Genomic DNA, 15852 nt, shown 5'->3' with positions numbered 1-15852 from the left:
TTCCTCCCTTATTTGAAGTGAGATTTCAGGCTGGCTGAGCTCACTGGTTGATTATCTGGTATGCTGCTAGTCAGATTTGTTTTACTAGCCAGCACTGTGCTTGATCACTTCTTTTGTGAATGCAGTGCCTTTCACCAGGGCTTTAACGTGAGGGGTGTTTTTACACTTTATTTGAGGCTTAATCATAGTCTGATGTTTTGTCAGTGGGTATTACTCATACTTTCATAAGTGGGAATAACATTACTTGAATCTCATTCCTAGGACTGGTATTTATCACACAAAAAAAACCCCAAAAACCCGAACATGGAAGGCATGGTCAGGTGGAGACCATCCCTATTTAAGTGATCTTCAACCTTGTTAGGTTTGTGGGGTTTTTGTGGTGGTGTGGTTTTTGTTGTTTTGTGATTTGGTTTTTTTTGAGATGTTTCTTTGAAGAATCTAAGTTGCCACAACTTGGGCTTGGAGGAAGCAAGGACACACTTGAATGAAGTTCTAATACATACTAAAAGTCTAACTGAGAGTTGCTGTCTTAAAGGTCAGTGTGGGCAGGAATTCATCTTTCTGAATTCATCTTAATGCCCAACAGAGAATGAACAGGCCTTGGGGGATTTTAGTGACAAACTCACATTGCCTGGAAGAATGCCCTCCCCTCCACTCTGTTAAAACATTAGAACAATAATTATTTCCTTCTTTCAGTCTTTGTGCTCTAACAGTGGGTTTACTTGTGCCCACAAATACTAAATGTTAATGATATTTTTGCTCTGTCTTATCTTGCTGGGGCTGAGTGTGCCAGGCATCATTCATGGTTCTTTCAGATGTGCCATTGAGATGGAGCACCACTGCAGGGAATTCTCCATCCTCTGTGGCCTCTTCTTCTTAACTATTGGAGAAATTGTGTGATAGTTGCATTTAGCCACCTGCATTTAGGGTGACTATTGCCTAGTGAAGACATCCCCCTGAGGATGCTGTATTTGCATGTTGTATGTGTGACACAAGATGTACCAGTGGTGTATCCCAAGCTCCAGAGCTTTTCTCTTAAGCAGACTACAAAGGCTCTTCTGACTTGGGCTTCCAGCTGCAGGGGTGGTGGGTGGCCAAACATGGTAGCAATGAATCTGGAACTGGACAGCTGCTCCTTGCATTCTTACGTTTGTACTTTATTTATCTATATAATAGCTCTGTTGAAGTTCTTGCAGTGTTATAATGATGGACTTAGTCCATTTTCCTTCTGTAATTAAAAGATAGCCTTTCACTTTTGTACACTCATTATTTCTTTGAAAGTGTGTAGTAATTCAAAATTGTGCATATTTGACTTGTACATTCCTGTATCTTTTAGTAAATGTTTTTACCCGGAAGGAAACTTCTTTCTTCCATCTGCTATTTTTCTACTGGGGGGAAAAAACCCTTAAGCCATTCACATGTGGTAAAATGAAACTATTTATCACGTGACTGAGCCTGAAAAATCTGCTTTGGTTGATTTAGCTTTAGTTTAGAAAAACACCATAATAGTTAATTCAGGTACAGTTCTCCTCAAAAAACCTCCAAACTCAAAATGAAGAAAAGATGTCTGTCATAACTCTGCAGTCTGAAGTGATGATGCTGTTGCAGTTCATTTAAAAAAGAACACCTCCCCCAACCAGATCACCTTTTTGCTGCTATTTGTAGTTAAGTCCAATAATAACAGTTATTCAAGAAGGCAAAAGTAGGACTATTTTCTTACATGAAATCTTTCCTACCTGCTGTGTTTCCTTTTCCTTCAGGCTAAGAAAATGGTGAGGGAATACTTTAACTAGCGACTTTTTTTTTTTAATTGAAGTTTGACTCGTTATATGCTCTAAAAATTAGAGTTGAGACGAGGAGGAGTAGTAAACTTAGTGATCTGTTATTAATAAATGCATCTTAAAGCTGTTTGTAGAAAATTTCCTGGAAATAAACATCACTTGTATGGTGAGAAATGGATCAATTTCTTTATTTCCTCACTTCCCAATAGGTTGTTTACAGGATCTGATGTACACAGCTTGTTTTAGGCAAGGAACTATAATTCAGGTGAGTGGAGAGAAGTCTGTAGTTGGGCTGGAAGCAGGATGGCTTTTATAACACTGTTCCTGATCTTATTTTGATCAATTGAAATACTCCTCGGAGGCCATCAGTGTATTTTGAGGAGATGGAAAAGTTCTGCTTTAATTCAGTGTTATATAAGTGCCACTGCAAACTGTACGTTCCCAGCTGGAAGCACTATTAGAGCAGTGAGGGAAATGCCATCTGGGAAGGAAGAAGCTGCAAGAGCTTGGTCTTCACGATGTAGGGAATATGTTTCTGAAAACAAAAGATGCCAGTGACTGTTCAAATGAGATGACGTTGAATTGGGAACAATAAGAATTAAGCTAAAATAAATTAACACTGGAAATCAAAAGGATCTGTGCTGCTAAAGTAATTAGTTAATAAAAGGCTTTTATAACAATAATGTAGATAGCATGAGCTCATTCTGATGTAGCTGGATGATTTTAAAGGTCACATTAAGTTGTTTATTATGGGTTTAGGTTGTTTGAGAGGCTTAGTAGAAAAATCTGTCTCACTGTGCATGATTTTCAGTGAAAAGCACCAGATTGGATTGGATCCAAAAATGAGGATTTTTAGTCATCTCAAATCCTGTCAGCACTGTTTGTAGCATATTCTAATGTAACTCTCTTGTCACAAGGATTGCGGAAGTACATATCTGATAATGTTAAACAGGAAAATTAATTTCAAAATAGGATCATTTCAACTTTCTGTCTCCTAAGTGTCAATCTGAAAACTTTTACTTTTTTTACCACTAATCGAAATGGTTCTTCATCTATTCAATTCAGAGAATAAAGTAAAAATGAGGTTTTGTGCATTGATTCACCAGTGCCATTTATAAACATCGCATTGAAACAACTTTGGTACCAGATTGTGACTGTAATGAAGGAAATGAAAAACTTTTTGGCAGAATCAATTTGCTGCTTCTCAGGTTTTATTTTTAGTTCAAATCTGATGCTTGGAAATCACAGTGAATTTTTTTTATTTTGGTTTGTCATTTCAGTTTGAAGTGTACGAAGACTTTGGAAAAAGGAATAGATTTAATCTAGACTTGAGTGATTTGCATTCTTATCTTTAAATAAATGCTGCTGCTGCTGGCAACAGGGAAGTGCTTTTGCGTGGCAATGGAGAACTGCTGCCCTCTACTGTGTACAATGTGCTTCTCTCAGATTAACAAATCGGGACAATGCGGTATCTACTGCAGAGAATTTAGCAAAGCTTCCTTATCCCTCCGAGATTTGAAGTATGTGAGGATGTTCTTTTGGAAGGTAGAGAGGATCACAAAAATGGAGTATTAACTTACAGATTACAGAGCTGGTATTAATTTTTTGACTTACTGCTCATGAAGTTGTAAATCTTGTTAATATTACATATGTTTTTTATATTTCTATGTTATTTTGCAAATTTCTTTATATAGTTAATATCCATCCATATCCACTATAAAAATATGTACATGTGGTAATTTTAATTAAAATTGGATTATCCTGGCCCTCAGCCTAATTAATGATTTCCTGAAACATAAGAACTGGCAACACCAAACCATTTTTATTTTGGTGAGTTTTTTTTTTCCTATGAAATGTCTTAAAGGGCTTTTGCAAACTCTGTCAAGTATTGTTTTATCCCTTTCCTTTCTTAATTTAATTTTTTGTGTCCTAAGCAATCCATAAACACACAAGAAATGTGAAAACTTTCTGACCTGCATTCTGTGTTGTATGGCTTTTGTAGACACTCCCTGGCACTACAGTGCATTAAACCTTTTGTAATTTTCATTTCCTTTCCCGTTTCCCTTTCTGTTGTTCCTGTTTTTCATTATGTCAGTGTGCCTCTAACGAATACTAAAGATGCCCAAGGGAAACCTGGAGCTGATCTGATGTTCTGGTAGTAGATGATGAAAATTGAATCATTCAGAGTACAGGTATTCTTTAAAAATGGAGTTGGACTTGTAGGTGATCCTTGTGGGTCCCTTCCAACTCAGGATATTCCATACTGGCAATTCATCTTAAGATGAGGCTTAGGTTAGATGTTAATAAAAGTTGTTCACTGAAAGGATGGTCAGACACTGGAATAGGCTGCCCAGAGAAGTGGTGGAGTCACATCCCCAGAAGTGTTCAAAAGGCATGTGGATGTTGCACTTGGGTATATGTTTTAGTGGTGAACACAGTGCTGTCTGGTTAATGGTTGGACTTGATGATCTTTGAGGTCTTTTTCCACCCTAGTGATTCTATTCTATGATTGTAAGTGAAGGACAAGTGCCCACTTAGTTGCTGTCCCACTGCAGGAGGCAGCATGTGAAAGATTTCCTGAGACAGTGATTACACTTACACATTTTTATTAGACTCTAGTTAGTTGATTTGCTATTTTGTAGTTCCTTTTTGAACATTTGATATCTGTGGCAATGAGTTCTGCATTTGCTTTCAAACATCTGCTGGGTAATTCTGCTAATATTAGCCTGTGTTGTTTTAAATAGTTAGTAGTTGCATTTCGTATGCCTTTCCTCTGCCACTCATCTTTTTAAATATTGTGTATCTTGTTCCCAACTCATAAAGCTGCTTGCTTTATAAGGTGAAGAGCTTCAGCAGTTAAGTCTTCTCAAATGGAAGCCACTGAGCACCTTTACCCTTCCTGTTATTCCCTATACTTTTTTGTGGCTACTTTTATCAGATGAGATGATCAGAAATGTCTCCAATAGGCAAGATTTGTGAGTGTCTCAAAGCGAAGTAATACTTTTTGGTTTTCTGTAAGTTTCTTTTTTGAAAATTGGAACTCTAACTTTGAGCTCATAGCTTTACTCTACTTGGTGGTTTAAAAACCCCTCTATAATTTTAGTTAAGGTACTATTTTCTAGGTGTTTTAAAGGCAACACGGGAGAGAGAAGGGGAGAATGACCTGCATTAGATTTAACATGCTGTCATATTCACTCAGGTATTTGGGTCCTAACTGAAGTAATTTCAAAGCTAGGGCACTATTTTCTGTACCAAGGTATTGCATCTTGCTAAAACATACTAAGAAGAAATACTCTGTTTTGAACAGTTGTGCAATTACTTTGCCAACAGCTGCTGGTGTTTTTTAAGAACTGGTGACTGTGTTGCCCTGGATTCTTGCTGAAGAGCTGTGATTTAGAAACATGTATTAACGTGCAGGAGCTCTGGGGTTGATAAGTAGGACTGAGTCCAGGATCAATACTTTGAAGGTTTGATTCATAAACTGTGGATATAAATCTAAATCAAAGTCAAATTTGATTTAAGCTGCTAACATTGCAAGCTTAAAAAACACACCATTTTTATGCTTTAATAGTTTTGAGGTAATAGGTAACAAATATTTGTTACCTGTTTCTGAAGTTTTCTTGGAGCATATTTCATTGCCAGTCAAAGTACTACTGCTATGTTTTTGCTATTGGAAGGGTTGTTCCTTGTACCTTCTCTCAAAGTATGATGTTTCAGGGGAGTGGAGGAACAGGTTGTGAAAGCATTTGTAACCAAGGTAGACTGGAGTAAGCTTATGGTCAGGGTAATGGCCCTTGGTAATGATAAAGTATGTAAAGCATCACTGCTTGAATTCTTAGCAAGCAAAATTTGGCTCTACTTTGACAATGATTTTTACTGTAAGAATAAGTGTTTTAATTTGTGCTCACTGACATTAAGAAAATTTAACCTGCTATAAGAAAATGTGATTTGAGCTTCCTTTTTGGAGCTTCAGTTCATATGTCTCTATACTTCTCACTTAAGCTGTTCTGTTGTGGTGAGTAAGTTGTGTTTTCAGTTTTTAAAAGCTGTAAGACCACCTTCATCCCCCAACTCTTTTTTTTTTGAGCTTGTTAATTAATTTATTTTCTCCTTATTTGCAAGCTCTGAACATGTTACTGCACTGTTTAACATATTAATGAGCACTACATAGGAGAATGAATCTGCTAACAGCAGCAGAAATACTTGGAAAAATACTTTATTTCCAGAAAAACTGGAGAGAAGTGATACTCACTTTTTAGCAGAATGGTCTCCTACCCTAAAGTGCTCATGGCTTTCATCCAGGCTGCTGTTCCACATGACTCTCAGCTGTTATTCCCTGTATCAGTGCATGGAGTTGTTCAATCCTTGCTGCAGAACTCAGCATAGCTCCTTGCTGAGCTGCATGAACTGCCTCCTCACCCAGTGCTCCATCAGAGGTCTGTGTTAAGGTCCTGCTGTTTCTTGTATTGGCTCTTCAGCAGTGGAGTGTGGCCTGTTGGTCTCCTTGGGGTGTTTTCTGTGTCACTGTGCAAGCAACAAGTGACAAGATTGAGCAGTGTGGGCCCCAGTATCTGACTTCGGGGTGCTCTGCTTGTTACAGCTGCAAGCCAGACATGGTGCTGTCAGTCACTTTTTGAGCCAGGTGGTCCACAAATTTTCAACCCAGTCTGTTAGTCCTGCCTGGTACTGCTTGACTTACAGAGAAGAAAGCTTCAAGAGGCCCTGTCGGAAGCCTTTCAAAGCCTTGGTCTCTACCTGTCTGTTCTGTGCTTTCTTGCAACTCTCCCCTTTTTACCTTTTAGTTTCCCAGAAAGTGGCAGAAGAATCAATGACCTGAAGGTAATATCAGCCTTCCTCAGTTAATAACGAAGGGTAAATCACCAGCACCCTTACCATTTGGATTGAGAGGGTAGTCCATTCTTGTAAAAGGATTTGCATTTTAAGAGGGAGAAAGTGATGGAGTTGCAGTGAATTGAAACTGTAGGCCAGCAAATTCTTTTATCCATTGGAGTCAAAAAGTATCATTATCAATCTTTTCCCATTTAGAGGAAGGTGTCATCTCTGTTTTTGAAATGTTCATTCATTAGAATGACATAAGACATCACACACTAATGGCATTTCTCCTTTAAGCACGGTACCAACTTTGTATGAAAAAAATCTTTTTGAAAACAATTCTTTCCTTTAGAACCTAGTGACAGTCCTTTGAGTACTCAGAAATGTATGGCAGGTACTGGAATACCCACAGAACAGCATTGCTGTCTAGATTCTGTCCTGAGCTCAGTAGACTATTTTATAATTGAAACATGATCAGTTTTCACTGTTTTTGAAACAGCAGGACTGGAGGGCTGATTTGTTTGTCTCTGGGAAGAGCCTTCTTACTGTCTGCAGAAACACAGTTATTGTTGAAGCACTTCATCTCCACTGGCTGTGAGAGGTTGTTAGCCTCTACTCTTTTCTGCTCTGTTGCTTTGATGTAGCACCAAATATGTCAAATTGCAGTCTTTTCTTCATGTCGTGTTAAGCAACATGAACAGGTATTGAAATGAATCTGAAGTAGTGTGAGGCTTTGCCAGATAAAAGATATGTATTATTAATATATTTCCTCTCACTCATTTTCAGTTGTTTTTTACCAGTGCACCCTTATTTTTCCAATGGAAGCACAGATGCTTGATTAATGCTTTGAGAGTTATTCAGCAGAAGATCTACTTTCCTTGGTTACTTTGCATAGACTGTTTAAAAGGTATTCCACTATTGAAAACTGCACTCCTAAAGGAGCTCTTTCAAAAAGATGGGATGGGATGACTCGGATTCTGAGCAATCCTGCAAGAGCTGAAGGATCTTCATATGTTATCCATACTGGGATAAACCTCAAAGATGTCCCTCTTTCCTCCCATCACACTCCCCGTCCAATAGATACTGCATGACAGCCTGAATCAAACTAGACTTGTGTTTCAGCCCAATAGGAGCTTAAGGAAAACCTTGTTTTGGAGGATGTGCTTAGCCTAGTCAGCCTGGGTCCTACAGGGAGTAATCCAGAATGATAAATTAGATCCTTGCTCCAACCTGGTCTTGGCACTGGGGAGAGCAATTCCAACTCATCACACCCTGCTGGATTCAGTCTTTCCCACTGAGTATGGCCTTGACAGTCTAACCTGTCTTGGCTGATAATCTGTCACTTCAGGTTAGAGTCCACCCACTTCAAATGCAGGCTGGGTGGAAGCTTCATTGAGGGTGTGAAGAAGGCATGAGACAAGGGTGTAAAGCTTTTGGGTCTTTCAGAAGGCCTGTTACTTAGTGGACTTCTATAGTTTATCAGTTAAATCTTTGGGATTTGGTGTCTGGTGTTCACTAGAAATCTTTTTGAGAGTTGAATGGACCATCTGGGGCTAAGTATGAATACTTTTTTCTCTTATGTGGACAGATGCAAGCAACACATCAAAGGCAACTTTAGATTAATCACATACTTTTACTCTAAGAGTGATTTCAGCAGTATTTTTTTTAATTCAAAGATCTCATAGTTGTTAATTTTAAAGGACTTTTCAGGTCAGACTGGTATGGGTTTGTCTGGGATGGAGTTAATTTTCTTCACAGCAGCCCATATGGTGCTGTGTTTTAGACTGTGAGAAACATGCCAGTGTTTCAGTTAGTGCTGAATAGTACTCACACCATGTCAGGGCCTCTTATATTTCTCACTCTGCTGCCCCAGGAAGAAGGCTGGGGGCAGGCAGGTGGTTGTGAGGGGATACAGCTGGAGCATCTGACCCAAAATGACCTAAAAGATACTCCATATACTTTAACATCTTGCTCAACAATAAAACTGGGAGGAAGTAGCTGTTGCTGAGGTTGGTCATTGACCTGCTGGTGGTTGGTGATTTAGCTTGCCTCACTTTTATATGTGGTTGTTTTTTGTTTGTGGTTTTTTTGGTTTTTTTTTTTTAATGTCCCCTTCCACTTATATATCTTGTCTATGAGGTTTCTCCCCTTCCTTTTGCCTTTTTGATTCTCTCCTTCATCCCTCTGAGGGGGAGTGAGTGAGCAAGTGGGTAGGGGCATACCTGCCATCCAGGCTCAGCCTACTACAGGCTGTTTCTAGATGTGCTAAATATGCTTGAAGCAAGGTAGTAGATTTTAATTTTAGGAATTTTCTAGTTGAATTGTATTCTAATCACAGTACAGTCTATTCAGAATACAGTCATTTTTTTTTCCCTCACATAGATGTTGCCAGTATAACGAAATTAATCTTTTGCAGTGAACGTAACACGAGGTCTGATAAGATGCCAATCTGCTGCATGTACAATGTCTTTAATGGATCAACCTTCGAGTATTGCAAAAAGAACAATTTATTTTCAGTTTTTTTCTAGTTTGTTTTGAAGATGTTCTCCCGACTTCCATGGTTTCCAGCTAGGAAAAAATAGCATTGAGTTTTGGCTTTCATACTAGTCATACTAGCCCATGACTTCTCTAATTCTCAGGAACTTCTTGTGTGGCAACTAAAGATGTAAAACATGCTCCAGTAGTGCTAAATACTTCCAAAACATCAGAAAAAGGGGAAGAGATTCCACTCAGGGCCTTTTTAATTCCGAAACATGAAATGGCCTCATAGCTGTCTTAGAAAGCATGACTACCTACCTTTTTGTCAAGGTGTGCTACTATTTTAATATAAGCTACTATATACCATTTTACTAGACTTTCTCCCCTCTGATATTCTTGATCCCTTTCCCGTTGTATAAATTTTGCTTGTTGTTGCTGAGGCAGCCTCACCCTCTTGCTGTTCCCCCTTACTTTAGTGGGAATTTTTTCATATTTATTCAGTTTATTCCCTTGCCTGCTACCTACGCTAAGAAACTTGCACATGATTGATGTCCTCAGAGACCTCTATCCTTCCAGTCAATTTGGCTGAAGTTAACTTATAGTGGTAGAAGTACTAAGAGACAAGAACTGGCAGATGAATGATAAGATTTGAAATCACACTTAGAATACGCAGTGATAATTGTCAGGAAAGTTTTGTGAAGTTTTGCTTCTAAAGGCTCTTCCGTCTGTCAGCTCATATTTTGAAGCCTGATTAATTTTGCATATAGAGAACATCATAATGCAGACACATCTGGGTTTTTTTTCTCTAATATGGCATTATATTTTCCTCCTCTGTTTTGGACTGAAAAGAACTCCAGAAGCAAGTTTATACAGATGCCCATAGTGATGGTCACTCAGCTGGGAAGGGAAACATTCTTGACTGTTTTTTGTCTTGACTTATCAAGGCTTATGAAGGACCTCATTGGAGTGATGTCCCAGATTTGTCTTACACATAACAATTTAAGGCTTGGAATAAACTGGGAGAAAAATCACAAACACCCACTGAAAAGTTTCTATTCATAGGACCTGTTCTGGGCTTAAATGCCATTGTGGGTTAACTTTAAAAAAACAAAGAAGGCAACTATTAATCAGATTCTTCTTTCCCAAGGAACGTGTCACCTTCTTTCTGAAGTTAATGAGGCTGTGATGTTCTTCAGGGTTTTGGAAACTTAAGACACAGACAACTGTATTTAATAATAATGGCTAGTCTTTGCAAGTGAAGATCCGGGGAAGGTCTTTACACCTTCCAGCCTGCACATTGGATTTTTTAGGTGAGACACAGTGTGCGCGGAACTGAGCCCACCCTTTAATCCTAATGTTCATCTGCCGGGGCCAAGCGAGCTTAGACGGTGGCAGCGAGGTCCTCAAGACGTAGATGGATTGCCTTACAGGGCTAATGAGCTCCATCTGCCCGGGGAGTATCCCTGACCAGGAAACGAACCTGGGCCTCGGCGGTGACAGCGCCACGTCCTTAACCACTAGACCACCAGGGGCTCCCATATGCTAATTGTTCCAGAAAATATTTTTCTATTGTTGGGGTCAAAACAATAGAAAGGAGTCTCAGTTTTTGAGAGACTTCAGTGATGATTATTTTGGGCATATATGGGTACTACAAATTTTGCATATGGGAGTATTAAGCTTCTTAAGAAGGGGAGATACACATCAGCATTCTGAACTGGAGGTGCAGCAGTGGCTGCTGGTTTAAGCTCTGCAAACATATTTATTGCCAAGCTCACAAAAAGATATTCTTTGTCTGAAAGAACAGTGCAAATGATTTTTTTGGTACTTTAGGAGCATGCAGGAACAAGCAGGACATTGCTCGGCTACTCTCAGAATTGGCTTGGATGGTCATCTGATACTTCAGGGAGAAAGAACTGCAGAGCCAAAAAGCTTCCTGGGTGCTGATGATGCATTTTGCACCAGACATCAGTTGTTCTCAAACTAGTGTTCAAATTTCATCTGCCTTATAGAAAACGCATATAAAATTCCTACTCCTTGTGTAAGAAATTATTACAGCCATTACATTAGAGCTCTCTGTTGGTGTCAGGTAATCTTAAATTGGTATCCAAGCTTTTTTGCAGAGCTCTTTATGATTTTGGAATTCTGTATACTCTTTGAAGACGTTACACACGATGATTATGCAGAGCAGAAGTTAAAATAAGTTTATTAAATTTAAATAATTCTGATAAGCTTTCTTTTTTGTTTTGTTTTAGAATTTGATTGTATTAATTATTACAGAAGTATACCAGGTCAGGATTCTGGGAAAGAGGGACCTAAACTTGAGTACTGCCAGCTTGACAGGTGCCTGCAGTGATACTTAGGGGGCGAGTTCTATCTGAAGACATATGAAGCCTAGTATAGCCTTTTTCCCTTTGATTTGGCACTCTGAATAGTTGCTACATTTGTCAAGTTAGACCTTCACTACTCATTTCATTACAAACTCCAGGTCTTACTGCTTATGAGATTGTTGTTTCCTAACCTGTGTTGTATTGAGGATATGGGTGGAACACACTGATCAATGAAACTGCTATTATGTATGTTCAATCAAGAATAGTTGGCAAGTGCTGAACTGAAGCATTAAGTTACTGTGAAAATCTTACAGTGTGGGTTTTTTTGATGCTGTAGAGCTCTTGTTTCTCTCTATCCAATATAGTGCTCGGGGAGACTTGGAAGTTGGAGCTTCCCTATTTTATGACAACAACAAAATGAGTCTTGGTCACTAATTAAAGATCGTAATCATGTGGACGTTTTTATTGTGCACATGGGAGCTGTACATGAAGATGGATTATTGCTGAGTAAACATTCAAACAAAACCTGAAACGACAGCAATTCAATTTTATGTAGCATTTTCGTAAGAATGGAATGAGTCATTCTTACTGGGAACACTTTTGAGGAAACATGGAAATAGTGGTCTCTGACAGTTGGAGCCCAAGCTTTTATGTGATAACATAAAATACAGACTGATAAATGGGGAATGAGTAATGATAGGTAGCTAGGGAGTTAAGGGCATATTCTTATTAACAGCTTAGTCACTGTGTTAATACGTTGTTTTTTGTGTTTTGAAATGTTAATTCAACCTTCAGTTTGAATCAGAGCAGTGGTTAAGTGGAGATATATTTCCTTAGAGTTCAAAAGTAGACTTAAAAATATTCTGTTTCATATGCTTCTCTATATCATGATATATGTTCATATTTCAGAAAGATTTATGTTCACAACTGTTTCTTTAAAAAAGCCTTTGAGCACAAATAATTGTTTGAACAAGTGAAACCTTCATTACAGTTAAATCTCTGGATTTAGTCAGAAAAATGTGTAAAATATATTTTAATTTTACAAGATTAAATATTGTATTTTTAAGTTTGTGGGCAGCAAAATGTGTAAAAGGTTTCATTTGTATAGAGGCCCAGACAATTTTGCAGTGTAACCAATTTATTTATCTATAGCTGCAAATATATGGCTGAAAGATTCAGATGGATTATGTGGTCTTCATCAACAATGCAGATGTAATTGCCTGAAGTTACTTAAGCTTTCTCTTTTTTGTTATGTCTTACTGATGGAATCCTTTGTAGATGTGTAGACTCTATCTTTCTCTTATTGATTCTTCTATGCCCATGGCACATCAGAGCTTATATTTTCTGCATCACAAAAAGCTATTTCTGCAACATTCAAGAAATGCTTTTGGCTCTTTTACTTTATTTGTTGTCATGAAATTGCCATGCGTTTGACTGTGTATTATTTCAGTGAGAAATTACCTTATTACAATGTGATTAGAGATATGGAAGTAAGATGGATTGTTGATCCATGGTGCATAGAAAAGGTTGTTTTGTGGGATAGGAACATTCTTCTGTTTGGCAAGCTCTCTGGGACTGTGTTCCCCTTGTGCAGTGTTTCCTATGTCACATGTGGTGTTTGAGTATGTGCTCAGTTGTGCTCTGCTGCTTCAGTGTTTACTGGGACCCCCAGACAGCAGAAGGAACATTAAGGGGTTTTAGTTGTTCCATCATCCTATTTTACTTAGGGCTACCCTTGGATTTGAATGTTATTGCAAGAAAAACATAATCTAACTTAGCTAGATAAAGAAGGTGCGTTTTTCTTGGGTTTTTTTTCAGCCTTTGTTTCTTTTTCCATGACAATTAAGTTGGGTGTTAGACATTTTTCTTTGGCCCTGCCCCTACTGCTGCACTCATGTGCAGAAGATGACCTTCTGTGGGAAATGATGTCTAAGGCTATTTGGGGAAAAATTGTAGGTCACTGGAAAGAAAACTATGCTTACCAATATGGAAATGCTGTCATCAGTGATCCTTGGGTAGTCTACCAAGAAAGAGGTCCTCATGCAAATGAAGTTTATTTTGAGGTTTACTGTGGGCTGAGTTACACATTTTTCTCCAGACATTTTGCCTTGGTTTTGGTTTCATCAGTCTGCACATTTATATAAAGATGACTGTCTCAGTATAATTCATAAAGCTACTTGTTTCTGAGCTGGAAGTGTGGATGCAATTTTACACTACACTAAACTTGCTACCTTAGGGGGTGCTTATCAAATAAAGTAGAAGGGAGATGACTAAAGGCTGGTACAGGTGTAAACTTAAGTGAATAGTCATGTCCTAAAGAGGATTTTTTACAACACCACATTTCTAAAAAATAGAAATGATGGCTAATGCTATTTCATTGAAGTTTTTTGCAAAGGCTGGTTAGATTAAGATACAAGAGCAGAGTACTTGCAAAGGACATGTTTTTGATCAAGTTCTGTGGTGCAATTTATTAAAATATATAAATAGATTAAAGTCCTGCAGGGACCCCTGTACTTGTAAAAAAGAAATAAAGTTTGAATCCTATAGAGCTTGGTTAAAACAACAAACCCCAAACAGAACATTTTAAAAATAATTTTTCATCCTGTCTTGTTAGCACAGAACAAACAACAACAAATCTTAAGGAGACTAGGACAGTATTTACTTCAGTTCTAAGGAAAAAAGCTTTGTGTTTTTTCAAACTCTTTTGTTTGTGTTCACATGTACATTTGTTTGAAATGCTTTACCAAGAGCTCTTCATAATCTAGTTGATGCATAGTCCAGACTGTTCAGATTTCACAGCAGTAACTGGGGGAAAAATAGCAGCTTCTGATTTCTTTGTGTGTTGAAGTTGGAGAATATTCATGTGTTTCTGTAGCTGTTTGTTTATTGCTTTTGGTAGACCATTAGGAATTTTACTGCGCAGTTAAAAACTATTTTTTGATGTGTCAAATAACCTTGAATTTTTAATGTTTGAAAATGAGGATTAAATATCCCAGAGCCATTCATTTTGTGGTCTGCTGACACTTCCCTGAAAAAGCTAGTGTAAACTGCAGATCAGCAAATTCCCTGCTGTTAGGCTTACGACATCCCTGCTTTTATAATTACACACAGCTGATTTTCAAATGGGTTTTCACATGCTCATTGGTGCAGTGCGAAAGCACCTTGCAGGGAGCGTTGGGTTTATCTCTATCGGGCCATGTAACGAGTCCCTTGCTGCAGCATCTCGCCCCTCCCCTAAGCAACCAGCACACAATGAGCAGTAGCTCTGCTGGAGTTGCTTCTGTTTTCATGGAGGAGATAGCAGTCCTTGCACTGCAGCAGGTGGAGCTGCCTTGGATCTAACCCGGGGTTCTGGCTGAGAGGATCTGAGTGTTACTTTGGGCTGTGAGACAGTTGTCACTTGGAGCTGGCGCTGACATAATTAAAGATAAAGCTGACTCAAAAATTTTAAAAATGGACACAGGATTTTTTCTTTGCATTTTTTATAAGGTCTGGTTTCTAACGTGAAGCAAAATTTTTCCTGAAGGATTCAACCTATTTACATAAAGGCTTATTTTTGAACACTATGGACCTAGAATAAATGTCAAAGACAGGCAACAAGCAGCGCTTACAGAGGCATTTTTCTGGAATCTCAGTCACGGATCGATTGAAGTGCACAGGATCTGAAAAAATGTCTCCTAGCATAAAAAACTTGGATTGTTTTTCTCCGATGCTATGCCACTGTAAAGTAGCATGTACGAACAACACAATATCTTTAATGTTTGGATGTAAGGTGGGTCTATAAAAGGACTGTCCTGAAAATGTAAGCTGCATTTAATAGATGATTGCCTTTGTGTCTGATGTAACTATACCTTAAATTTCTGGTAAAATAGTGTGTATTTTTTTCCATGCGTTACTCAGTTATCTGAGCTCTTAGCGATGGTGACAGAAGTAATGAATTATCATGCCTACTGTTTAAAGATCCCTTTGAACAACATTTTGAATTTACTGAATGCCACATGTAATATGTCGTCATTCTCCATTAATCAGCATTAATCATCATGTAATCAGTTTATTGCACTTGGCTTTCATTTTCTTCAGCTGTAGAGAATTAAATACACAGGAGACTTGCACTGAGATGCAGGACTGGAAATGCCTCCTGACATCATATTGATGGAAGCAATTGTTAGTGGCAGCTTTGGGTTTAACAGTGCCCTCAGGCATGTAGTCGTTTTAGGACTGCATCAACTGTTTAGGTTTCAGAGTAATAAAACATATATAATTTGGTAATCCTCAGAATGGTAAACAAATATATTCAGTGTCATGTCAAAAATGCTTTTTTTAAGTAAAATTAATATGCAGTGTCAAGGATATGATGGGAATGTTAACTACTGGCAAGCCCCTTTAAAATTAAAGGGATATGTCTATGAAGTTACTTTTGAGACAGAAATTTG

The 15852-nt window shown here is 38.2% G+C and overlaps 1 protein-coding gene across 20 annotated transcripts in view; it reads left to right on the top strand.

Annotated features, from left to right (window-relative positions):
* DLG1 (discs large MAGUK scaffold protein 1) overlaps positions 1–15852 on the top strand; it is a 151270-nt gene that overhangs the window by 32427 nt on the left and 102991 nt on the right. Inside the window, exon 1 of one of the 20 annotated variants that reach the window (XM_050308341.1) lies at positions 14679–15191. The exons of 18 other annotated variants lie outside the window; for them this stretch is intronic. In XM_050308341.1, coding sequence (XP_050164298.1) covers positions 15000–15191 — 192 coding nt within the window. In that variant the 5' untranslated portion in view covers positions 14679–14999. Of the gene's footprint in view, positions 1–14678; positions 15192–15852 lie in introns of those variants that run through there. One more of the 20 variants, XM_050308347.1, reaches the window with a different exon arrangement.

This window comes from Myiozetetes cayanensis, unplaced genomic scaffold (genome assembly GCF_022539395.1).
Source record: "Myiozetetes cayanensis isolate MyiCay16 unplaced genomic scaffold, myiCay2020 scf13, whole genome shotgun sequence".
Taxonomy (NCBI): Eukaryota; Metazoa; Chordata; class Aves; order Passeriformes; family Tyrannidae; genus Myiozetetes; species Myiozetetes cayanensis.
This window is presented reverse-complemented; position numbering and strand designations above follow the sequence as displayed.